This window comes from Lygodium microphyllum, chromosome 23, assembly GCF_053477565.2.
Source record: "Lygodium microphyllum isolate KBCC chromosome 23, Lygodium_microphyllum_v1.1.10, whole genome shotgun sequence".
NCBI lineage: Eukaryota > Viridiplantae > Streptophyta > Polypodiopsida > Schizaeales > Lygodiaceae > Lygodium > Lygodium microphyllum.
Genome location: NC_141157.1, coordinates 96,353,717 through 96,381,423, shown reverse-complemented (window position 1 = coordinate 96,381,423; position 27,707 = coordinate 96,353,717). Strand labels below are relative to the sequence as shown.

The following is a 27,707-nucleotide window of genomic DNA, read 5'->3' as shown; positions in this document are numbered from 1 at the left end:
TTCCTTAAGGCAGAACACATCACCATACTGTTATAACATCTATAATCAATTACATTTTACTATCTTATTACATGGTTCATTGCACATTCCTTAAGGCACAACATCAACAATCTAACATGAGAAAATTACTTCCTTTTTATTAGGATTTAATTACTTTATTACAATCCCCACAAGAGTCCATACCTCCACAAAGTTGCTCCATTACATGCCCCACAAGGACTCTTGGCCCCTCAAGGTCATTCCACCTCTTGTCTAAAATTCAAGGTCTTCTATCTCTATCCAACAATGGGATCATAAAGTTCTACATCTTTATCACAAGTTGCTAAGGGATTTACTTCTCAAAACCCCTTCAAGCTCTTACATCTAAGGTGATGAAGTTAAAATGTGTATGCTGTAGCACCTCATTTCTACCATCAAGCCATACTTAACTTGCTCTTCCTCGGTGAACGGAAGCTTGCTGCCTTTATCTTGCCCTGCCAAAGTTCCTGTCATATATCATGGTTCACCATTAGTATTCCTAAGACATTTTCTTGGTGGAAGATAAACAGGAATTGATCATGCTTTTATGACATCCTGAGGATGTTGATGATGATGATTATATCCTTGCAGCTTCTTCTAGTGCTTTGCAGATGACAGAGATACACTCTATGTATGCATAGTGTTGGCTCTTGGACTCAGGTGCGTCCTTTCATGTGACACCTTGTCGAGAGTGGTTTCATTCATACCGTACTGTTTCGGGTTCTGTGCGCTTTGGTGATGACAGCTCTCTTTCATTACTAGGCTCTCAACCCTAGATACCAAGCAATTCCCTCCTAGGTTTATCACATTTTCTCCGGCATTCTTGTTTGACTTTGGGGTGAGTCCATGATGGCCACCATTGGTCTTGCAAATCTAACTACCATTTTTATTAAATATTGTTATTAATTCATGTGTAATAATAAAGCAGGCATACCAAAACATTGCATACAATCCTTTCCAAACAATATGTGTAATAGGGGTAACTCAATAGCATTACAACACTACAAAAAACATCTATTTGTCAACTTGTCGATGGAAGGTTGGTTAATCCCTTACGCATTCCCATTGTGAAGATGATTGCAAGAATCAAATTATGTCCATCATATATGTGTGCTCTTTCCACAACTCTTCTTCTCTTAGGCACTATGAGACTTGTGAAGATTGCTTACATGATAGCCTTGGATGGAATGGATGGAATGACAAGACCTTTCACTCTCTCCCCATTAAGAAGCTATTCCAAATAACTATCTCTCACTATATTGATTGTCATGCTTTTAGATGGTCAAGGGGAAGAGACGTTAATCTAAGCTACCACCTTGGCATTGACTCATCAATGTCATCATGAGTCCTCTCATCTTTGTCATCTGGCATGTCATTTTGCTCAAAGGCATATACAAACAAGACTAAGCTTCAAACCTATTAATGTATGGGGGACATTCAAATGTGTATAGAAACAAGACTCCAATACATCACAGACTTCCATTGACACATGTCATGATTTGCTCACCAACCTTGCTCGAGCTTAGTTTTATTTGGGCATGTTATCTATTTGTATTGTCTTCCAAGATGCATGTGAGGCCATGAAGCACTTATGGCCATGTTAATGGATTTCTTATTGCATTCTATAAAGTCTCTAAGTATCACAAGTGATAAATCATGTTATTACGTACCCCTAGAAAAATCTCTCTTGGACCCACTTCTCTTAAGCATTTCCTTCTTGGGCATAGCTAGACTTCAATTTTTTCACATTGGCCATGTACTTGCACATTGGTTACGTGGGATCTTACAATAGGTAGAGTTGGCTAATGAAATTGTGCCTTGACCACAACAAATGCAATATTACAACTTTCCATAGTAAGGCATAAACGACGTGTCAAAAAGCCACATTCGCTAATGTAATATTACAACTTTCCATAGTAAGGCATAAACAATGTGTCAAAAAGCGACCTTCACATTCAAAATGGCAATAATAAGAAAGACTATCAAAGCAATGATAGTGCAAAGTTTCATAGATCTAAGTCCCAACACTTTCTTAAAGTTGGTAACCTTTCATAGCTAGAGTAACAAGTAATCGATTCATAATTTAGTTTATATTTTACATACAATGGGAACCCAATTAGGGTATGCTAGTGAGCATCTCTTCTTCTGATATCATGCTACAAAGTCCTTAAATCAACCCCCCCTCCTCGAAAGGTGGCATAAAATTGATCCCATTGAACTGAACCAATGGCATGAGATTTTGATTGGGGCTTGGATTTGTTTTGGTACCCATAAGGCACATGAGACTTTAATTGGACTTAAATCTTCCATTATCCATAGGACACATGTTTGTTAATTTCTAGCTACCCCTTGGCCTACATAAGGATTGATTAGGTAGTGGCAAAATGCTTGGTATTATGCTCCATTAGCCTGAAAGTAATAGTAGATCCTTGATCTAGTGTTGGCATGAGAATGCCAAGGTTGGTTCATTCAAGATGAGAGTTGATGGCTATCTTGAGTATGAGATGTGCATTATAGAATGCGTGGTTTGACTTTGAACTAGTCCTTGCTTTTTATCTTCCTCCTTCGACCCCTAAATGTATCATATCGTCATAATTTATGCCCACATAAGCATTGTAGTCTATGCTAGATATGGGCCTCTATACACGAATTTACAAACTAGCAAAATCTCTGCATGGCGCAATGTTGCCCTCTTGCAAATGGAACTTTCTTCATGTGTCTCCCTTGATGTGTACAAATTTCCATGGGACAATGTTGGTTACAGCTTCTCCTCCATTTTAGCCTAAAAACATGGCCTTTCTATTCTCACAACTATTTGCTTAAACTCTCAAGTGTTCTTGTTAGAAATGTGGCCTTTCTATTCTCAATAGTATTTCCTTAACTCTCATGTGCTCTAACAAGTGTGGGCTTTCAGCATTCAAAGTGAGCTTGGTACTTTGCAACAACAATATCATCATCAAAGCTTTCTAATCAAAGTGATCTTGGCCCTCTTTCTTTAGTACACACCCATGTGCACATGATCTCAAAGGAGCAGCAAATTTCCTCTATGTGGTGGAGTGCTTGATTGCAAGGCTTGAATTCATTTTTGAATCTTGTGTGGTTGATATTGTATTATCGCATTACCTATTCTAGGTGCACATGGCAAGTTTGTCGGGTGTGTTGCTCTAATTGCTCCCTCCTAGAATGGAAGTGAGCCTCACTACTATTGGTAGCTTCCTTGAAAGTAGAAGAAATCCATTCATGGCAAGTTGATTTGTTGGTGCACAGTTTGTTTACATACATAAGCATATTGTTCTATATGCATAGAACACTCAACATTTGGTGCACGTTTGATGGTTTTTGGTACATTCCAAGGTGTGGTTTGTGCCAAGACAAAGTACCTAATGCTTAAGTTTCCAAGTTCATCAAACCAAAATAAACATAGAGCAACTACTCTACATGGGTGCTTAATGAATTGATTGCATTACTTTTGAGCTTTGTGTTGCAATGTTGCATTAAAATCACACAGATCAAAACAAAAGGCCACCTTGCAAACAATCAAAGAAACAAGCATGATATATTCAATGCAAGATATTACAAAAATCTACTCTATGTCTAGTTTAGTAGCCAAAAGTTTAGTGGAAAGGTTCTTTTAAGCCACTTGAATTAAAAGAAATACCAACAACCATAATGAAGATTGAGGGTCAACATCCCTAAGTCATACCTCTTAGAGATTACACAATTAAAAAGGAACAAAAGCACATAGATATGCTCTAATGCTACATGAAACACAATGCCTCCTTAGTGTACCAATTATTCCTTCAATATGCACGCGTGTATAACAACTTAAAAAATATTAAAACATAAGGAAGCTGATGTTCCTCCTTGAGGAAGCAAAGCATGCATGGCTTGATAAACAATTGTGGAGCCAATAAAAACAATTTGTATACATTGTTGCTCATATACCTATTTTATCATAATGTAATTCTTTGGTTTGGATCTTGAATTTCAAGGCCTATTATTAGTGCAATTGTAACGGTTCTAGTTACTTATTTCTTTGTGCCTTAGATTTACTTCACATTCAATACATGTTTATGATGTTTCTTTGAGGATCACCAATGTGACAAAAACATGTCCATGAATAATATAGATGGTATGTAAGAGGCTAATATATGAGTTAAAAATACAAACATTTAACCAAAGTTGCCAACAAGGTAAAATGGCCTACATGCCAAATTAAAGCCCTTGTTGCCATCTTCTTTCCCAAAAATTTGGTGTCATTGCCCCGAGTGTCTGATCTAGTGCGTATAAAGTAATCACCCCACTCCTAAGATAATTATATAAAGTTTTTGCCCATTCCAATGCTAATTTCCCATTCTTCAAATACTTTCTAGCAAGTTTTGGCACATTTCAATGCTAATATGCTCTCTAATAATGGCATTTACCTATAAAAATACTTGCACAAGAAGCGTAAATTGTAAATGTCATACCGTTGAATTATCTCACATCCGGACATTACCAAAACCCAGCACAGCCGAGTCAAAATGCAGTGTAGCACGCAATTCCACATAATAACGGTTGTGACCGCCTTGAACAAATTGGTCACAAGTTCTACTTAACTAGGAGTGTCAATGAAGAAGCCCAAAAGTATTATCTCTCTCAATAAAATAATAAATTATTCGAAATTGCAGAAGTTCCTTTCGTAAATATTGTTGAACAACATCAGTAAGGTTTAAAACTCGACAAAATACAGCACCGGCTAACTTAGACCTGCAAAAGCTTGTGCACAGCCATCAATGTTCAAAATTGTTTTTGAAGGCTACCAAATTATGCCTTCAAAGTCACTCTGTGTACCATAGTCTCCCTATGAATTTGATGACAACTCTTCTCCACAAGGTCCAAAAGCCTTTCAATATTCAAGGCCCATGAGTTCAGCATTTCATTGCTATCTTTCACAGTTTGAAAAGATACAATCCCGGCAAGTCTATCCACTTTAGCAATTAGAGCCTTCGAAACCACCATCTCAGAAAGGTGTTTCTCAGTTTCCTGCACAGCAAGCCACCATCTTACATACAAAAGCCACAGAACACTCAACAAGATGATACAAATAAATGAATACATTTTGCACATGTGTTACCTGGAGGGTCAGATTCAAAAGCTCCGCAAACCTCTCCAATTTTATCCTTGAATAATATTTCGACACCACCAAAATATTCTAGACCACGAAAGAATATGTGAAAACATACTAAATATAGGAAAGGACAAGATTCTAAAGCATGCAAACTTTCAGCTTGAAGTTCAAGAGGCAGAAGTTTGAAAGACAGTTTCTGACTCTTACATGTTCAATAACACGTTGCCTAAGATCCTCAGGAGCTTTTTCACCCAAAGACCCACCAGGAAGACTACTCTCCATATCAAATTCACTGCGGTAGACCTCCCAGAATGCATCCCACTGAATGACCTCCATTGTGGCAAAATGCTTTAGCAGTGCACTACATTTGATTGACACCAGTAAACCACAGTCAATGATGGACACAAACATATTTATAGCAAACTACCTTAGTAGATGCACTGTTGAAAGATCCTGTCTCAATTTGGTGATTTGTTTGATATTTTCATAGGTTAAATGCATATAGTGGTTCCAATTCCTGAAGTACGGTTAGCAAATTATGATCAACAATGTAATTATAAGAAATAGCAGAGATCATGTAGGCAACTAGGAGGTATATCCAAAACCCACCCAAAGAAGAAGGGGAAAGATCAATATATAAAATGCACAAGACAGATGGAACAGACCCAGAGGTGTAAGTACGATTCAAGTCACATGCAGCAACAGCACATCAAGCAATGTGTGATCAAAGCAATGGCAAAGGTGAAGGTCTCGGCTAAATGTGACAAGACCAGGTGAAATGCACGAGGTCTACAAGTTTCAGAAGGAAAATAGACCTAGTGACTACTACAAACTTAGTTCCATGTATGGTGTCATCATGAATAATGTGTCTTACATCACTTCTTAACTAGTGTGCCTTGCATGATCTATGTCACGTTTATAACTCAAGTGATTAGTAAAATTTAGAGGAAAACTTAGCATCCACATTTCAAGTTTTTCAGGTTTTTCTTCCCTTTTTTACCAGTTTTTGCTATTATTTGTAGAAATTGTAGAAATTACACTTCATAACGGACAAAATCTGAGTGAGTAAAGAATACATAGCAAATATGAGAAGAACAAAAACTGTTTTAATTTCAAATGAGCTGATACAAAGATGGCTCTGTCCAATCGTGCGCTTCCATTGTGAAGCTTAGATGGTGATCCAAACACATGATAGGAGAAGAGCTTACGGCGAGCTGGAAAAACTCTGACTAAGTGAAAGATAGATTGACGATAGCCTTGGAAGGGTCTTCCTTTTATAGCCCAAGAAGGTCCATGAGGTTGACACAGAATAATCTAGATTCATGGAGGACCCACCAACGAGTTTCATAGCATCATGGTTTATCTAAAGCTATTTCAAGTTGAAGGTAGCTAACTTAATTCTAGAGAAAGATTATTCTAGAGAGATGTTAATTTCTTAAGGTCATTTTTTTCTAGATGCTTTGGTAGACACTATACATGATCATTCCTTCCAAGGCCCCTTTCAAATATCATACAAAGGATAGTACAGCTAGAGATATGGCAAATCAAAGGCATAGCCTATGCTGACCTACTAGAGGCATTGTATGATGAAGCTTCATCTCCCTCTAGAAGCTACCAAAGAAGCAAGGAGATTCACATGTTGAAGTTCAACAGATTCAGTGGGAGCTCCAGCTCCACATTCAAAATCAAGAACTTAATTCTCAGGATGAGAAAGAAGTGCCACTTTCCTTTTAGCCATTCAGATGTCACCAAACTAGTAACACAGATGTAAACTCCAAGTTCCACAAGCACCTAATCGAAAAAGAATGAAATTTGCAATTGTGACACAAGAATAGAATTCTCAGCGTGGTTCATACCGAAACTTTGGCAGATCGATGAGCCTTTTGTCTTCGAGAGTACTGTTCATCAGACTTGACTGCATTGGATCATAAGGTGACAACACAAGATACCAACATATTTTCCTGAGCATCTGTAACACACATACACACAAGTTTTAATCTTTTATCCAAGTGGTGTGTTTCAGAATTTGCATAACAACGCACACATTACCGGTATGCTTTGAGATGGATCCTCTTTCACTGCAGGTGTATCATAGATAGCTTGATAGCTCCGGCAAATTTCCAGATAATCATTATTATGAGAGTAATATCTGAAAATCAAAGAAGACAGTTGGATCCATTATGTAGTTGGACTATTATGCAGATTTCTGTTAAACAGAAATGCTCTTTCATTGTTGATGTCAAGCATAGACTTTGACTGAAAGTAAGAACAAACCTGATCATTAGCTCATAATAGATTCGCTTCAGTTCCAACAAGGAAGGAATCTCTGGTGGGGCTTCTTCAATAATAGCCTCACCCTCTTTAGGCTTCTTTTTCTCTTTACTACTGTCTGCTACAAACACCCTCGGGTTTATTTTGCGTGAGAGGATAAGGGCACGCATGTAATCTTTGCGATCTAAACATAAACGTACCTAGTACAAAAGAAGAAACAGCAAGGTAACTACATCAAAATATCTCACAATAGCCATCCTCTAGAACCAAAAGAAAACGAAAGCAATCCTCACTTGCTCGAGAATGAACGCAATCTTTTCTGTTTTTGCCATAGCTCCAAATGTTTCAACCTGAAATAAACATGCAAAAATTTAATTTGCTGTCTCCCTACTTCTGCCCTCTAACTCTCTCTCTCATGCTCCCCTCCTTCCTCTCCCCTTAGCCCACCTGTGGTCCAGCTTTTTAATACATGTAAGCTCTGCTCTCAAAGGGAGCAGCTGTGGAGAAACTAAAGACAGTCGGATAGCCTAGCTACGAGCAACTAAACACGAAGCTTGTTTTTAATAATGATGATCATATTCTGCTTTCTGAAACAATCTATAACTAATTGATTTACCTTCAAAGACGGGTGATAGAATGCTCTAAACATGCTTAACTTTATGAAGAAGAAGAACTAGCCAAATAGATGTACAGACAGTAGTAAATGGATGCTATGAATAAAGCCGTCTGAAAATGACGTGTTCGGAGCCAATGCTTGTTATGTCAAGATAAAGTAACATTGTCTCCTTCCCTTTTAGCTTGCTTCCTTTCTTGATTTAATTAAAATATCAAGGTATTAATTTTGATGAGTAAACAAGCAAGGTTGGTTAATAAACAAGTCCTTCCATTGGGTATTGATCGTTATATTTTTACTAAAATTGCAAAAAGTATATACAACCTTGAGAAATCAGCATGTGAACATACACACCTCTCTCTCTCTCTCTCTCCCCCCCCCCCCCCCAAACCCCCCATGCAGTCGTTGTAGTTAGTCCTTTTCATTTTCACAGTTGTTCTCCAATGGAGACAACATGGTCCAATGTACTCATTTCTGTCTCATGAGCTGTTTTGGCATTTTGGACACGTAAATACACCTCTCTCTCTCTCTCTCTCTCTCTCTCTCTCTCTCTCTCTCTCCACAGCCATCTCTCTCTCCATCCAGTGCCCTCACTCGTCTTCCCTTTACTCGTGCAGAAGCCCAATCCATCATCTTCAGCATTGTATGCAGTCCTGGTTTCTTCTTCATTGATTCAGGTTTTGCATTATTTTCTTGCTGTGTTCTCCCTTTATTTCACAATTGCAATGTTGCTTCCACATGCACACTCACATCATGTTCATGGTCATGCAAGCTACTGCCACTTATACAAATGAGTGGACCACATTTTGCATGAACATTAGGCATGAGGTGCAATATTGGCCCAAAGTTATGCCAAAGAAGAGAAGTTCTAGATGATGTGGCTACACAAAGCTTACTTCAAATGGAGACCCATGCACATGGCCATTGACCTTGCAACGATGATGATAAAATTACCATCTAAGGTGTCTTGAGTTGCATCGGCATCCAGGAGTGCATCATCCAAACCACATGGCCACATGCCATCTATTGTACCTAGTGTGCCCCCAACCTTGTCCACGAGGTGACATGGGACCCCAAGAAAAAGGAGACTAATGCAAGACTCTTCTTCTAACATCACCACATCACATTCTATGTTGCCAAGTTTGGATATTTTCAAGTTACCTTTTCTAGAACAACTTTCTATTAAGCTACCTTGAAATTAGCCTAGAAGTTAATCTTAAATTATGGGATAATTTATTTCAGCTCTAGCACACCTCCGAAACATTTTCTAAATAAAATTGATTCAAATACAAAACTCGACAGTGCTTAGTAAGAAAAATGGCTCACTAAGTTATGCCAAAGGGATCTAGTGTCTAACCACTCTTCTTAACTTGAATCATACCCTGCACCCTTGCTTTTGCCATCAGCATCCAGCGCCCCTACCTTTCAGCCTGCTGCAATCTCAGTGCCTGCCATGCCTCATAGTCATGAAAGCATAAAGGGGACTGCATACAAGGCTTTTGTGATGGAGGAAAGCCCTTGAATGAGCGTCAGATGAAGATTGGGTGGTAGGGGCACCAAGACAAGCCAGGAAAGACGAGAAAGATGTTGACACTGAGGAAGTGAAGGGAAACTGGCTGGACGAAGGGCAGCAGCAAAAAACACTAATAGTAGGATAATGATGACCACCAAGGAGGGATAAAGAAGACCTGAATGGTGATGGAGACAGCATCAGCAGCAGGCATATATAGGTAGCAGAGCAGCCAGACAGAGAACCTAGAGGCTGTCACAGAAGGCGAAAAGCCTAAAAACCAAACCTTAGAGAGGCCTAAGAGGATGGGCAGCAAATAACAGCCCAAAAGAGCAAATTGATAGGCTGGAAACCTAAGAGAGGCCGGAGAAAAGTGGGAACACATGGCCAACACACTGAAGCAGTAAAACACAGGCTTAGAGAATGTCTAGGCTACCCTAAATTGGCCAGCCTAGCAGCCTACTATCCATCTGCCTGAAAAAGGTGTCATCCAGCTGCAAGGAAGTCTGTCTGCCCTCAAAAAGGCACCGCCCAGCTGTCTGTCGAACCAGTAATAAAAACCCTAAAAGGTAAAGGAGGAATGCTACCCAAGAATGGACATTCCAAGGATGGAAAAGATAATGAACATGACAGTGCCAAAGCTTGAAACGTCCTGGACTCAGACTGAGGCTTTCAACCAGGCGATAAACATGCAAAGAGACACCAAAAGACATAATTGCTAACATAGCTATGGATCGTCCTCTGCTTATTCCTTCAGTACAGGAGACATCCTACCCTCATTATTCCTAGAGCTTCCAAAGGTAGCATCTCAGTCAAAGCAACCAGCTAGCAAGATTCTAAAACTCAAGCCAAGTGAGAATGCAAGAGGGAAGGGAGTGGCAGATCTCAATAATGTATTTACTATCATTTGCATTTTGCTTCCAACGAGTTGCTTTATGGTGAATTATCATAATCACTGCTCCCACTACCCCCATCTCTAAACCTATCTTTTCGCAAGCTACCCCACCTATATTTGCCAAGGGTCTCTGAAACGAGATGTGTGAAACCACTTTCATAGGTTTCATATGAGTTTCGTAGAACATTGGAAACACATTTCATTCGAGATGGAAAAAGAACTATGGAAACTTATGTACATATAGAATATGACTCACATTATGTAGCAAACACAAATCGATCACGATTCATGATTCGTGATTCACAATTCACAATTCATGATTCTATATGTTGCAAATGAATAGTTAACATAGCATCAATAGTTATATGCATCATGTTCCATTATGTGTGGGGCCAACATTACCTTCAACTATAGAAGAAGAATCAATGCATACATGCATCATGGGCAATATATGTCAATATCCCTGTTAGTGTGTCAAACGGATCCATGATACATGTCGATTACAAACGTTCAAACACACTTTTTAGGGTAGGGTTTTTTTAAATAGTTTAAAATAGGTATTGCATATGTTTATGAAAGGCTTAGGTATGAAATGACTTGAAAGAGAAAGACTGCAATGAAAGAAGAGATTGGAAGAAGAAAACCTCCACTGAACTCCAAAAGAATATTAAATACAAAGAGGACTAATCAATCCCTACACACAATCCAAGGCATTAGTGAGGGCACCAAATCAGGCTAATGACGAAAGGCAGCACTGGAAGACGGAGAAGAGACCTTGTACGTCAGAGTGTGGTAAATAAAGACCGATCGATATTGCAGAATAATAACAACTTAAAAAGTCTAAAGAGTAAAGACTCCAAAGTCATGAATGTCTAAAGGCTGAAGTACAAGACATAAAGACCCAACTAAAACATAAGTACAAAATATGAACGTGCACCTTGTTGACCCCACTTGTGGCCTTAACTTACACATCCATCAACATGCTTCTCTGCCACTGACAAGGTACTCCACACCAACTCATGGTTCCACCACAATCACCCTAGACAAAGCCATTGAGAGATGCAAAGCATGCCACCCATGGCCCACTAGTCCATGTCCCCACTCAAGGTACCACAAGAGGAAATAAATTATATTGGCATGTCATCAAGCAACTCTACCCCGATGCTTCAACCTATCCATGTTGGATATCTTGAGATGATACTAGTACGCATATCAATTCCACATGGTATTGGATCCCAAGTGCTTTATTAGCATTTTTAGTTGTTTGTTGTTTCCTAGCTAGATGTTTCTTGTTTTATTATGGTTTCTTTATTGTAGTTGGGAAATATGACAATTTCTTGAACCATAGATGTATCTATTTTTGTCTCATAGCGGCCTTTTGTACACCTTTCCTTCTTCTTCTTCTTCTTCTTCTTCTTCTTCTCCCTCTCTCTCCATGTGTGTGTGTGTGTGTGTGTGATCAGCATGCCCTATTTTTGCTACTTTGAATCAATTTTGCAATTGGTTTTTGGCAGATTTAACTATGGAGATTGAAGCCCGCTTGTGAAAAGATCAGAGCAACAATTGATCACTTCCCTTGTGCTTTGTGAATCAATATGGCAGCTTTGGAACACTAAAACCAGCCTACTCTATCACCAATTGTCTTCTCTTTCTTGCACAACATGAGTTTTCTCTCATCTACAACTGAGGAACCAAAGTCATTAAAGTACATTGTATTCCATTAATTCCTATTTTGGTTTCCATTTACAGCCCCAAAAAGTCTTTATTTATATCATTTATTAGTGTTTGACGCTATCCGAGACAATCGAGGCACCACCCTAGACACTTTAGTGACTCGTGTGCCTGTAAATAGGCCATAAGAATTCATTCATAATCATCGCTCCCATTTTTCAGCCAATCTCCTTCTTCACTGATTGTTGTTCCCATCCTTTCTCCCTCATGTGGTGGTTGCTGCCCACTAGAGTTGGGCGAGCTGCTGCCCATCATAGCCAGCTACCACCTAGCTTGTTGCCCAATTGGAGGCTGCCAAACACCTACGTTTTCAATATGTTATGGCCACCCAACTCCCCTCGAGGATTCAATGTTGAAAGATACGCAAGTGAACCCTATGTATACAAGGGTGGATAAGGGTAGCTAGGTGCAAATGAACTGGAGAACAAGGGAGCAGGGGAAAACCCTAACCCTAACTTCTCCAGAGGCTATATAAACTACCTAAAGGTTACTCTCACTATAGAGGAGAGTGTACTAGTTGTACTTGTGAACAACTCACTAAGCAAGATCTTCTTCTTGTACTTGAGCTCTCTCTCCCTCTTGTGCACACTCTCATGCTTCCACTCTGATATTTCAACATGGTATCAGAGCTATCTCTGATCCAACAAGCTTTCTTCAGCTATATCCTAACCTAAGTGCACAAGAAGATATCTTTCTTTCTCATTCACCTCCTTTCCACTATAGCCAACCTTGACCACTTGTCAGTTGAGGACTTGGGGTGGACAAAAGAGACCATATCTTACTCTACTTCCTTCTAGAGAGTCGCTCCTTAGCTCAGGGCGCTCTAGAACGGCACTTCAAACATAGAGATTGGGTAGCCAGGACGACGCCATTGCCAAAAATTGTAAATCTGCCGCAGATTTCACTGATGCCAATTCAGCTCCTTGGCACGGCTTGCTATGGTGGGTGCAATCACTCCGGTTACCATAGGGCTTTGTTAGGCCCCCTTCAAACTTTCCTATTTTCACTTTTTTCAATCAGGGAATCATTAACAGTGATTCTAATCACGAAAGCATATGCTATGAAGTGTGTTCCTGATCTCTGAGCAGCTCCAATACTCGGGGAACATCATAAGCTCACCAAGAAGCCGACTCTCAACACTAATCCTCAGTCAAGTATTTCACTAAGCTTGACAAGGTAAAAACCTAAAACATCTCAAGTGGTCTTAACCTTGAGATGAGTGCTTTTTAACACTGAAAAGGCATTTAGTGACATTAGTTGCTATTGCCTTACGATGGAAAAATGAACATGGGTGCAATTGAGATCTCTTTGGACTCTTCACCAAGTGTCCAAGTTATTGATCGACCGTGCACAACCAGATTTTCATCCATTAAACCACAAGGTGGGAAGGAGCCAGAGGTCCAATCAAAGTTCATCTCATTGAAATTATCCATAAATGACACATAATACCTAGCACCACCAAAAGATGCATTATGGGCAAGATCCCATACATCCGAATGTATCAACTACAAAGGTCGAGAATTGTTTCTAACATGCCACATAAACAAAAACCTTGCTTGTTTCCCAAACTGACAAGCAGAACAAACATGTCCTAGATCAATGTACTTAAACTTTGGTAGACCAAGTACAACCTACTTTTGCTACATATTTTTCAGCCTTTGAATATTGACATGACCAACACGTTTGTGCCAGATTTCTACATCCTAAACTGCTCCATTATCATGGGCAAACATGGCTGCTTTCAATTCAGGGATAGATGCATCGAAAGAGAATATTCTGCCATCTCTCTTGCCTTTAGCAATCAATTTGCAGTCATTTCCATACTCATCAATAAAGCAACTATCTCTGTTGAATCTAACTTGCAGATTTCGTTCTGCCATTTGTCCAACCGACAATAAATTCTTAGTAATAGAAGGCACATGTAATACATCATATTGACTCCTTTCTGCCATCAGGCATGATAAGCGGAACCACACCTATATGATTAACATCATGCTGTGTATCATCGCTGGTGCATACATGTCCATGGGAACATGTTATCAGCTCATCAGGAAGACAGTAAAACCTAAATCAAGGGTTGTCCGAAGGGAAGGACCACCAAAATCTTACCTTGAGGTACTACATATGTATGATTTCCAACCTTTTTCATCCTTACAGTTTTAAAGTTGGTTATCATTTGTAAGGCTATCATTTCTGTCAATTGGTTCGTACTTGGCCATTTGTAAAGGACTAGACACTGCCATTGCCTAGGGCAATCGGTAAGACCTCTATTATGGCCATGGCTTATGCAAATGTAAGGCCTCGAATCCCAAATTTAATGAAAAAGATTTCAATCCCTAGAAAGTCCTAGTGAAATATAAAATGATGGAACACGGCTACTGGCCCTTCATAAAAGGAACCAAGGTTATTGATCCATCAAATCCACTTAATGTAGAAGATGATGAAAGAGCTCAAGCCATCATCATCCTTCATTTGGATGAATCCCTAATTCATCATATTGACCAACTATCCACTGCTAAGGAGAAATGGGATAAGCCTGAAAAGCTCTATGGTACTACAAGGAAGAACTCCAAGATTTTTCTAAAGATCGAATTTTTTAGCTTAGAGTATAAACAAGAAGAAGACCTAAGTAAGTTTATTTCACATATGAAGGGGCTCATGGCACAGTTGGCCTCCGTTCAAGCACCAATTCATAATGAAGATGCCATTGCCATCCTTTTGAAGGCTGTAGAGAAGGTCTTTCCAACCCTTGTTACTATCCTTACCAATATCCCTAATCCAACTTTGGCAATCACCATCCAGTCCTGCTTAGATGAGGAGAAAAGGCGTCAAGGATCTACTTCAACAACCCACACTCCTAGTGCATACTGTCTCCGCCAAATGCTCCTTTTGCAATAAGAAGGGACTTCTTGTCAGTAATTGTTGGAAAAAATATCCCAACAAAATAAAGTGTAACAAGTATAAAAAGACAAGGTATATTACCAGTAAATGCCCTACCACTCGTGAAGTGCCCAAAGAATTGGAGGCCAACTTTGTCTCCAAAACATCTGAAGATAGATTTTTCTAAATCCTCTACTTATAAGCACTCTTGTAGCCTAATTTATAAAGGCATCCCATTTTGTTCAGGGGGGGATCTTAAACATGCCTTGTAGTCCAATACCACTCTGGCATTAAGGAGGGGTGTTGAAAGATAGGCATGTGAAGCCTAAATATACGAGGGTGGATAAGGGTAGCTAGATGTAAATGAACAGGAGGACAGGGAAGCAAGGGAAAACCCTAACCGTAACTTCTCCAGAGGCTATATAAATTGCCTAAAGGTCACTCTCACTGTAGAGGAGAGTGTACTAGTTGTACTTGTGAACTCACTAAGCAAGATCTTCTTGTACTTGAGCTCTCTCTCTCCCTCTTGCGCACACTCTCATGCTTCTACTCTGATATCTTAGCATTCAGTAGCTGTCACCATACCTAGCAACCCTTGCATTTGCTGCCTACAGATCCTATCATCCACAAATACCTGTGTTTTCTACACAAGCAGCTGTGCAACTCTATATTTTGATATTCCAACTACCGCCCAGCCCCACACGTGGCTCTACCAATAGTCTTTGGCCTCAGCAGTGATGCATTTGCAGTCTCAAACCTGTTCACACTTTATTACTGCACTTTTATCTTCACCAAGCCCAACTGGTTTTCTACCCCGGGAGCACACTTAAACTACTTGTTCTCATCTTCTTCCTCTCCAACAACTCTGAGGACTGCATTTCGCTTCCTCTACTGCTGTCCTTCATCTCCAGGTGTATAGTTCGTCATTCCACAGCCCGAAGAACTTTGTTTCACTCCATCCATAGAGCATCTCTTTCCCTCATCATCGGCACCTTTGCCTCAAGGACTACGTTTCGCTGCCTTCACAATGCAAATCCCTTCTAAGTAATGTTGCATGGTCAGCCAAGACAATACAATCATCTTTGAGCTCCGCTCCCTTGTATCATTATGATTCAATGTTCATCATCCTCCTTCATTCTTCTTCTCTATTTATGAGGTTTCTTTGTCACAATGTTTGCCATACATTGTGTCTCTCCTTGCAAACCCTACTATTTCTCAAAATCAACATCCTTTGTGAGTGAGAGAGACATAGAGAGACATCTCTCAACTACTGTTGGTTTTCTTCTCTTTCTCTCCCAATATAAGTTTTCTCCCATCTATAGCTGAGATCTACCCATTCTCCTCAAAATCTCAATATTAAAAACCTTTTGGGGCACTTTTGTCACGTAGACCTAAGACACAATGGCTGATTGACAACCCTCCGCTCCTTGGGCATTTTGTTGTATCACACACCTCTATATACTGTTGATTGAGTTCTCATCGTTCACTTCCTCTTTCTTCTTTGAGTTCATTTGTTAGTCGTTGTGGTTGTTCGCCAAATTGTGCCTTCTTTGCAAACATTTAACCTTTGCAGTTTGATCCTTGATTGAATCACCTTTGATCATATTATGATCGTTAAGCTCATACATCGACCAGAAAGGCACTATGTCTTAGATGAATAACTCAAGAAAAATGAGAGAATTCAAAAGGCAAAAGAGTTCCTCAAATTCTACATTATAACAATTTTGTAGATTTGTACAAGCCATCCACAATTACTTTGGTTGCCTTTCATAGGCCTCGCCTTTAGAGCCAGTCCAATCATTTGAAATGGTGACCATTGCACTAGAAATGAAGGATTTGACACCAAGCATGCAATGGACAAGTGTATGGGCTATGTGGTACAAAGCTCTCTTCTCCTCTGAGATCTCAAGGCTTGTCACTTTTGACTTTATTGCAACAAAAATAATTTTTTCACAGTTTCACCTCAAGAAATCCCTTTCTTTATGATAGGAACAGCATGGCATTGTATGGGTACTGTGCAAGACAATTGTCAAGCAAGTGAAATTGGATTCAAAAGCTCACCATCACTTTTAGGTTTTCGCAAGTTGAAGTGTCCATGTGCATTTTTGAATATTCTAAAGTTGGTTTGAGACCAACATTGAAGGTAGCAAGATCATTGTGCACATATAAATCAATTGAGCCATAATAAATCACTAAAAATATAGCCTAAAGCATATAATAGTGAGATTGTAGCAAAAAGTGCATGGAAAAATTAGGGAAACGCAAGGCAAGACCTAACGAAATGCATATAGCAAGGATCATAGCAATTGCCCTTTGCTTTTGGGCATGAATTGAATGTTGGCTTGCTTTGGCAGCGATGTAAGTCTGACTTTACTCAATTAAACAATGAATCCAGTGCCCCAAATGAACAAGGCGGAGGCTTCATACAGCAAATCAAATCGGTTTGGAACTTGGATTTGTATATACCGCACTTTGTTTACAGTACGCAACAATCTAAGACCAAACTTGCACGTCCCATATCACTTTTACATGTCAATTAACCTAAGAACAACATGCATTCATATGCACTATACATATTAGAGTATGAATGGACAAATTTGTCGCACATTTAATCAAGGTTGGTGAGGGCAACTGAGGACACTACATTGGAGATGAGTTTGGGTTGATCAAGAGCAAGTCGCATGGGAATCACTAGCATTGAGACTCCAAAGACTATTGGTTTGCGACAACACGTCAATTGTGATTTATGTAAGCTTTGAATAATACTAAAAAAATATTGCAAGGGGCGCGGACGCCAACCTTTGGGGCCTATCATGTGTCGTCTATTGTGGAAGAGCTAGATCTTGGATGTGTATAGTGCCCAAGTGCATTACAACATGACCCAAACTTCATTTTGAGTCTGATAAATGGACTCAAGAATATTCCACATTGGAACATTTACATGAACATTCCGGTTAATAACCACTTACAATAAAAGCAATCATGGATATGATTTGTATTACTAAATTCCATTCTTATTACCAATTAGTCAAAATAGATGGTAGATATATAGACATATTTGTATTACTAAATTCCATTCTTGTTACCAATTAGTCAAAATAGATGGTAGATATACAGACATTCATGTTGCTCTTAACTTTGAATAATGAAATGGCCCCTATGGCTAAGGAATTAAATAAATTAGATGGAGGAACCTAAAGCAAGATGTGACATATGGAAGCCTACCAAGCAATCCACATTGCTCATTTTCAAATCCGTCAATATAATAGGACTTAAAACAATGAAATTGGAACTAAAGAGGCATAATGCAAGTAGAATGGTGCCCTTGTGAAGGAAAGGAGACATTCACAACATTGTTCAACTAGGACTGACTTATATTTTTTGGCTCTTCAGTGGATCATGAACATTACCAAACATGGGCAAGTCCATCAATGTTAAGGTTTTGTGGATGAACAACAAAGTAATTAAGGTGTAAGTCTATGCACATATTTAACTAATTCAAATGAGTTTGATGTGATAGTTTCATTTTAAGTTTTACTTAATTTATTAAATCTTGGTCATGGACCAAAGTTTCGTGAGAACACTTAAATTTAATAAGCTAATGGTCAAATAACTAAAGTTCATTAGCAAATTTAATTGAAAAGCGACCAAAACACAAGGAATGCAAAAGCATGCTAGAAAAAGATGGTTGGGGAGAGAGTTTTCCTGATTGTGGATGCTATTTGAGGCCGAATAATGCTATTTTGGGCATGTCTACTTGGTATTGGAACTTGTTTGAGCACTTTCGCTAGGGCCTGTGTTCATTCAACTATGTTTTGTGGCATCCAAGAGATATATGTGCAATAGATTTTGTGAGAGGGTTTTCTTGTGCACTAATCGATAAGGATCAAGGTAAGATTTTGATCTTCTATGTTAAGCCAAAGTGGTGGATGTGTGATAAGTGAAGTGCTTGCCTAGTTTATGCTTTCCTAGCAATGCAAGGGGAGAATCCGACAAGAACTAGTGTTCAACCATGTTAATCATCTTGTGCTTTTATGGATCCAACAATGGATTTAGCAAATATGTTCAAATCTTGTGTTCTATGTCTTAGTTGATGAGAGCACCTAGAGACTGTTGAGAATAGCAAATGATGTATGCCCTGAAGAGGCTAGATAGACAATGATGAATGCTCTAGGAAGAGATGTCTAAAATCCCATAAGAACAGGGAGGAAAAGTGGTACTATCCAAAAAGCTATAAAGGCATGTACTTGCTTGACACTCATTTCAATGTAATGGTACTATCAATTGAGTCACTCAAGATTGTGTTTATGAGTCCAAGATAATCTATCTTGGAACCTAATTCACTTGAGTTGCAATTCCTTATTTTGATAATGTATCGCGTGTTTGACTTGCGTCCACCATAGCCGATCTAGTTCTAGGTCCGTGTTTCTCAACATGGTATCAAAGCTTTGGCTAAGCTAGCTAGCTAGTGGATGCATCTTACTTCTTCCCTACATACTTTAAATCCTATTTCCATCTCAATTTCTTTAAGCCATCCACACATCCATTATCTTGTACGAGGTGAAGGAGCTCAAGCCTATGAGGTGCTGGTGCTTTGACGGGGCAAGTCGCAATACTATCCTCTTTCTGATAGAAAAGTGGAACCTTTTGCAGATCCAAGCTATGGAATGTATATGGTAGTCTACTAATTGTTTGCCCTTGAAAGTAAAGGAAGGGTTGTGGTTTGGAGGCAAAACAGTGGAAGCAACATCAGCAGAGGAAGGAAGAAGGAAGGAAGAAAGAGCAATGAAGGAGGAGGCAGAAGAAAAGAACAAGTTGTGTAGCCATGGCTTCCACCGCAGCCACCGCTACCCTGGTCCCCTCCTCGGTCTCGGTCGGAAGCTCGTCTGCCTTCTCTTCCAAGGACTCCCTCTTCTTGCTCGCCATCATCGGCCACCAGCTGCAGCAGAACTCCTGCAGTCTTGCCTTCTCGCTGCTCTCTGTCAAGTCCTCAAGGAATGGGAGGGGATTGAGAACTGTTGCCATGGCAACTAGGGAGTCAAGTGATCCTTCTAAGGCTGTGCAAGATGTACTAAAGTCTATCCAAGAAGCTTGGGACAAAACAGAAGATAAGCTAGCCGTTGGCGGGCTGGGCTTTGCGGAATTGATTGTTTTGCGGGCATCGACTGCCCTCATAGGGGCGATTGACAAGCTACCACTCATTCCCAACTTCTTTGAATTTATTGGTCTGTTGTTCATTGGGTGGTTCATCTATTGATACTTACTCTTCAAACTGAAACATCTATAAGGATGGATATAATGAACCAGGTTGACTTTTTGTATAACCGACATATTGTTGCTACTGCTCCATATGACATATCATCAACACCTATTCCTTACTGTTCTTGCCCAGAAGTTGAGAATGCGTCAAGGCTATTCGTCTACGATCTACAACAGGAAAAATAGCTCGCTGCCTGCAGCTCATCCTCTCTCTCCCACACTTACTTATTCACACCTGCACTTGTCCAAAATCCATTGCCATGTCAAGCCTCTATTCATTGAACCAAATAAAATCCAAAAAAAAATCATATATCCCGAACTTCCATGTATGAGAGTTTGTCAAACCAAGCCCATGTACCCATCACTGTGTTCACTTGTAAAAGCATAAAGCAAAAAGGAGAAGTAACACGCGTCAACAAAGGGATAAGGAGCACAACAAAAGCCAAGGAGCATGAAAAAGACAAGGAAGAAATCCGAAGAATGCCAAAGAAGCATACTTTCTATTGCTACAAACCAACAAAATGTTTTGAAAAAATGTTCTATAGAGGATCTCAAATTCCCTGAGTGGATCTGCTTTCCATAGTGAATGTAACAAACCCTGCCAAGATGTAAAGTTTCAAGCCTTAACTTGACTAGGCTGCCAAAGAGTCAATCTCTTGGTCCATGTTCACATGCAGGGAGGGGCAAAAGCCAGCAAGGGTAGAGACTCATCATTTGAGGAGGGGTGTTGAGAATAGCAAATAATGTATGCCCTGAAGAGGCCAGAAGATAGACAATGATGAATGCTCTAGGAAGAGATGTCTAAAATCCCATAAGCACAAAGAGGAAAAGTGGTACTATCCGAAAAGCTATAAAGACATGTACTTGCTTGACACTCATTTCAATGTAATGGTACTATCAATTAAGTCACTCAAGATTGTGTTTATGAGTCCAAGTTAATCTATCTTGGAACCTAATTCACTTGAGTTACAATTCCTTATTCTAATAATGTATCATGTTTTTGACTTGCGTCCACCATAGCCAATCTAGTTCTAGGTCCGTGTTTCTCAATAGAGACGAGTTCTAGAGAACTACAAATTTATTGAGAAAAAGTACCGAATTGGCCTATTGAAGGTTGAAGGTTGAGATTAGAGATCCAATCAGCAGGGCTTCCAAACATTTGTGCTAGCAATTCAATAATGATAAAGAAACACAGCATAGGGTGATAGGCTTTGGGGCAACCAATGTTTTCATGCCATGGAATAGGAGCATTCTAGCTTAGCACATTCTTTTGCTTTTTTGTTGTTCAATTTCAATCTTGAAGATTAAGTGTTCACAAGTTAAAGTCTATTGTCCATTGGTTTACTAAAGGTCGGTTCCATGAGATTAAGCAAATCACAAGTTTGTTTCAAAAGGCATCAAGAATATAAAAATGAAGTACTAACACTAGTCAAAGGATCCTTCTTAAGACATTATTACTTAGGAAGACCCTCTTTGAGGAGCCATGACCTACTCTTCTCAAAATTGGTAGTCAATCATACTTGCTTGAAATGAAGACGTTTGGAAACTTCAAAATACATTGTCAATAAGGTGAAGCTAGTTAGAAAAGAACCACCCCAAAGTTCTCTTCCCCTCACCCCCACCCCCTCTAGTGTGTTGTTTGGAATTTATGTGTTGATCTTGAGCCTTCTCTCTAGCATATTCAGTCTTCCAACTTTTTCAACCTTCCATGCTTTTGGTCCCACATTGCTCCCTTGCTTTCTTTTACTTTGTCTACAGTTGGTTTTCTTTCTTTACTCAAGTTGCAGCCATAGTTAAAAAGTAGAGGACACTTAAGATATAAATCATCACACACACACACACACGAAAAAAAGCTCCACCCAACCATGTGTAACTTAAGATATAAATCATTATATATCTAAGCCTTTCCTTTCAAGTAACCTAAGCCTTTACACTCACTATCACAAGGCTATTTGATGAGACACATACGTGAAGCACTTGAATCATTAAAGAAGAGGGTTGCAAGTTACCCCAATAAATTTCATCTGATATCAGAATTTACATCTACTTAGCATGACACAACTTCTGCTCAATAAACAAACATCACTTATGACCAACTATGCATCAACTTGAAGCAAGTATCAATATTTTATGAATCATTTAATACAAAGACACTCTGTTTGAGCAGCTACATACAATGATACTCTTATATTCCAACCACATGACCAGCACATTGCTGCATGTAGTTCTTTGAGAGCTTGCTAATATATTACTGTACAGCAGTCTCAAACACAATATGCAACATAACCTAAATGTGACTTATTTATTAATCTTCGCTTGAAAATAGCACTTGCTTCATGTCTTCACTTTCCAATCTCTTCCATCCACTAGGTTGCCATTATGAAGTTCAACGATACTTACTGCAATTTCTTGCATTAATTCTGCTGCCTCTGCAATTTGACCTTGTTCCTCCTTTATTTTTGCTAGTCTCCTTATAAGCCTTGCTCTCTCTATCTCCACATATATCTGTTATGCATAAGATGGAGAGCAGTAAGAAACTTTGAAGTGTACAAGCAAACTTTCTCAAATATAGAGCACCTTTGACATCGATAAGCATACATCAAAGACAGATTTCTCTGACCTTCCCAGCAGACACAGCATTAAGGGTCTTGATGAGCTCAATTTTAGCGTCCAGATCTGGAGTCTCATCTATGTACTGCATGCACTGCTTCACCATGACTGTAACTGCCTGTTCCCAAATGCATTGGCATAAGAAAACCAATCAGTGGCCACCATATTATAGGACCTTTATTCCATTTCATAAATTAATGACTTGAAACAAAGTCATTTACCTGCTTAAGTTGTGCTCGACGCTTTGATAAAAGTACAATTTGATCGTTAAGCTTTTTCCAAGACTGTGCCTCGCGGCATATCCCTACTATGGCTAATACAACCTTCTTTGTCCCAGTGATATCTGCAGCAAGCCTCATCTGCTTCTCCGAGTTAAGCAATGCCTCTATCGCAAGATCCAGCTTTCCCTCCTACAGCAGTGCATCATGAACAAAGATGACCATGTAAGGATCACAAACCAACAGTTCTCAAAGCTTGGCCAATTGTAAACAAAAGAAGTTGCACATGTTTTACTCCTACAGCAATACATCATGAACAAAGATGATCATGAAAAGATTCTAGAGCAACGGTTCTCAAAGCCTGATCAATTGTTAACAAAAAAAGTTGCACATGCTTTGCTTCGATCGGGCTATAGCAGGCTTCATGCACGTCCATTTTCTTGGACCAAGTACCAGCCCAAGTGTCAAAGGCATGAATCCCAAAAGCTCTGAGAATTAGCATCAGCTAAAGTCACACAGTAAGCTGAGGTTGAAGTTATACACCGTCTTTAACTGTACCTATCCCTCAAACACATGCTTAAAGTTGCTAGAACTTCTTCCTTTCTTTCAACAAATCTGGAACGTGCCGGCATGGCTGCATTTTTTTGCATAAGGTAAATTAATGCTCAGCGCTTACATAGTGAATGGATTATCCTGTTAGTACTGCCACAGTTTATGTGCCTGGTTTATGCCACTTGCGATGGTACGACAACAAGAGTAATCTCTATTCTCAAGGCTACGGCACTATTACGAACCTAAGAGCAGCTCTCTTTGATGATGGGGATTATACACAATGCCGGATCATGATTCACTGTCTTACTGCCTGAGCTACAAGGAAACAAGGTGATCGCACAACCAGGCGCAGTGCATACCTGCAAGGCGACCTTCCGTTGAAGCTCGATTTCTCTGTCAAGCGCATCGTAATCGACTCCCTTATTCTTCCCGGACGAAGCCTCTGAGTCGGCGGGCTCGGGCGGGGGAGCTCGAGAGGCAGAGGTGTCTTCTTCCATGGCGCTCATGATGCAGGCACCAGCAGGAAAGGGAGAAGCTCAAAGGCTCGGGAGAGAAACAGAAGAGGAGACGTGAGAGATGGAACGAAAGATCCCCCCTTTGGTTTTGAGAGAACGCTTTCTTCGGTACAAGGAGGCACAAAGAGACACAGGGTTGCGCACCTTAAGTCACTTCAAGTACACGCCTGGCAAATGTATTCTGGTGATTAGATACGTTTGATTATAATCAGCACCAATTTGCCAATTACACAAGATGATAAGCGTCAAGTACCTAGGAATAACTAAGGAGATTAGTCTGATTAAATACAATCAACATCTATTCATTAATCAAACAAGGTGACAAGTGTGACGTACTTAGGAATAGGTTTTTGTAATGTGTTTTTTGCCGAATGGCTATTATATATTATTACGAGATTTTGCATAGACACCATCCTAAAGTGTGGCAGGTGATGCAAACGCCAAGCATAGTAGCTGGGAGGAATTGATCTCACGATTGATTGTAATGCACCCACCCACCTCTGTGAATTGGGCTAGCTCATTGGCTACTTAAAAATAGTTAACGAGTAGTCTAGTTTAGTCCATTGAACGGGTGACAAGAATAAGTATAATTAGGATATGTTCAAGTGTTCACTGATATGTTCACTGATTAATAAAAATCTTCAAGTGCTCACCAATTAAACAAGGTGACATCCATGATGTACTTAAGAATAATTAAGGATATTATTTTGATTAAATGTAATTAACACATATTTGGCAATTAAACAAGGTGACACACACCATGTATGTAGGAACAATCAAATTAACAAGAGCAGTCTAGGTTACTCCATTGAACAAGGTGACAAGGGTAAGTCTAATCAAGATTTGTTCAATGATTAGCTAATCCCTAACTATAACTTGGTAGTCAAATGCAAACATGTAGCCTAGATACTTTCAATTGTAAAGCAATGCCTCACAAGTAATCCCAAGGACTCTCGAATGCCTCAATCAAATGTCCATTAATGACTTGCATATTCCTTTTTGCCATTAATAGCATGTGATGTTATCAAATCTGAAAATAACTAATTTTGAAACACAGCATTAGCTTTGAGAAGTTATGCTAAGTGTAAATCTTCAAACCCAAAAAAGGCAACATCATCTATAGCAAACATATTTCATAGTGATGCACCATAGCCCGTAGATGTAGGTATTGATCTTATCCTCTCATTGCTTATGTTCGTATCTTGTTTTGTAAGCACCTTTTGAGCCCAAATATAGGTAGTCGTCCTTATCTCGTCATTTATTACAAGCCACAAACACAAATTGTAGTTGTGTTCCTAAGTAATTCATAACTCATACTAACAATCCCAATAAACATTGGGCAATCACTTGGCATTGTACCCAACACCTTTGGCCTGAATTTGGGTAGCATTTGGAGCTCCTGGGATCAGCCATTGTCTCATTGTTTATGATAGGTTTGCTATAATACCTTTAGGACGGCCCATTTCTTAGCTTTTTGGAGCTCTTACTGATGTCTCTTAGTGCTCATTTGATGGTGGACGTGTGGTATATCATTCAAACATGTCTTGAGATACTTTATGGGATGTATTGAGCTCGAATTGGCTCAATTTTAGCAAAGATTTCACTATTGTAATACAGTGGACAACAAGCTTTTATCAGGAAAAAATAAATGCCTCTTGCTCTTAGATCTCATTTTGGTGCTTCATATCAATATATTGATGCTTAGCATTGGTCTACGCACTTGACTATGCTATGGGATGCTCTTGAGCCTCGATTTTGAGCTTAGTGTCATTTATATTGGCTATGGCTACATTCCTTTGTTACTTCAGTGGCTTACACAATTACTGACTTGAAGAATTTATTGGGTTTTATGCTCCCAGCTTATGCTTTATGTAACTTGGATGCTCGAATGCCATGTACTTGATGGGTTGAGCTTGCATTGCTCTCATTTGGCATTCGCTCTTCGTTCCAATGGGAGCTTTCCTATCATTATGGATGTTACATAGAGCTTTGTATATTCACAGTTGAACTTGAGCTTACTTTCACCAAGATCGTGGGACACTTACTTCGTGTGCATGCTCTCTTGATATGTATTGGATGCAATTACCCTACAATGGCCTGATTTGATCACTTACTTTGGACCTATCACTTATGTTTGTCAATGTATTGTCAGTGATATTTATATGCTTCTGGGTTATGTATTGAGCTTTGCTCAATGGGTTATGCATTTGGCAATTCTCCTCTCTTTACTCTGAGATCTCCTATGTGCATGATATCTATATCTACCACATGTATAATTATTGACCCACTACGATTGTGACAGCCTTCAATGCCAGTTGTTCCTAGTCTTTCTTTCTTGGTTTCTCACACTTGGTTGTTGGCACATTGCTACGGTTTATTACAACAAACTCTCATTTTAGTTTTATGCATTCTATCTAAGGGCAATCACTTGGATTTAATAGTTACTTGATTACAGCTAGTGGATAGCTCATCCCTTTAGTAGTTTCTCTTGCTTAGCCCTTGATTTGGCTATGACTTTAGGGCTATTTTGCTATCATTTACAATAGCCTGTTTGTCTTGGATTGTGCTTTCATCTCTTGCATTATGGATGGTGGGTTAAATGATAGTGCTATCTTTAATATTGAGAAGTTGGATGGCACAAACTAAAGCTATTGGAAGGCAAAAATCTGGCATATTCTAGTGCAAAAATTACTAATTAAGCCATTGAGGTATAATAGTATAAAGCCCAAACACTTTGATGCAAAAGATTAGGTTGAACTGGACGAGTTATGTAAATCTACAATCATTTTGTCACTCTCTAAGCATGTCTACTATAATATTATCTCTGACGGAGGCAAAGCGCATGGGAGTTATAGGATAAGATTTGTAACGTCTATGATAAGCAGAGCCTTGCCTCTTAGATGTATTGACCGAAGCAACTCATGGACCTTTGTATGAAGGAGGAGACTTCCATGTCCACCCACTTAAATGAGCTTCATTCTATTTTCAACCACTTGTATTCGCAGCAGAGAATTAAATTTAAGGACAATCTTCCTTCCTTGTTCTTGTTGGTTACCTTGTCTAAGTCATGCAATACATTGGATACTACTATGTATGCAAATATGCCTACTAATGGGTTGAATTTACAAGATGTAGAGGGTGGACTCTTGAATGAAGAAGTTAATAGAAAGAATGTAGATGCTTCACACACCTCTCATGCTTTGATAGTTAGAGACAATAATGGTTGGAGCGGTAAGACCGCTGTGGAAGAGACTCTTAGAAGTCCCATTCTCAATTACATGGACAATCTTGAAATAAGTCACGTGACTATAAGTCTACATTGACTTGTCACTATTGTGGAAAGCAAAGTCATATTCAGCCATAGTGCCACAAAATGCATGATGATAAGCTCAAGGAAAGGGAAAGTATAAAGTGTAGGACAAAAATGATGATCATAGCATTGTCTCTAGCAAGTCCACCATCAAGATTGAAGAGATTAATATCATGCAGACTGATTTTGATGATGACTACATACTTGTAGCTTCT

At 39.3% G+C, this 27,707-nt stretch overlaps 1 protein-coding gene and 1 pseudogene across 1 annotated transcript; one reads left to right on the top strand and one right to left on the bottom strand.

Moving 5' to 3' along the window:
- Positions 1 to 4,647: 4,647 nt before the first annotated feature.
- LOC148016501 (26S proteasome non-ATPase regulatory subunit 12 homolog A-like) lies at positions 4,648 to 24,319 on the bottom strand. The gene is made up of 11 exons (XM_087664190.1): positions 24,027 to 24,319; positions 23,119 to 23,307; positions 22,908 to 23,015; positions 22,688 to 22,792; positions 7,693 to 7,749; positions 7,403 to 7,599; positions 7,178 to 7,277; positions 6,985 to 7,097; positions 5,336 to 5,489; positions 5,135 to 5,212; positions 4,648 to 5,043 (listed from the first exon to the last, which is right to left on the bottom strand). Exons 1-11 carry the CDS (start codon positions 24,171 to 24,173, stop codon positions 4,825 to 4,827), a joined length of 1,467 nt encoding a protein of 488 aa, XP_087520316.1. The 5' UTR covers positions 24,174 to 24,319; the 3' UTR covers positions 4,648 to 4,824.
- Positions 19,854 to 20,870, top strand: LOC148016502 (protein CURVATURE THYLAKOID 1C, chloroplastic pseudogene; annotated as a pseudogene).
- Positions 24,320 to 27,707: the final 3,388 nt, after the last annotated feature.

Excerpts from the sequence above, each read along its gene's own strand:
- LOC148016501 (XM_087664190.1), bottom strand. The coding sequence starts at position 24,173 with ATGAGCGCCATGGAAGAAGACACCTCTGCCTCTCGAGCTCCCCCGCCC. Across the intron at positions 5,490-6,984 it reads ATCGATCTGCCAAAGTTTCG|TGCACTGCTAAAGCATTTTG; the intron begins GTATGAACCACG and ends AATCAAATGTAG. Across the intron at positions 5,213-5,335 it reads GGCAACGTGTTATTGAACAT|AATATTTTGGTGGTGTCGAA; the intron begins GTAAGAGTCAGA and ends TTCGTGGTCTAG.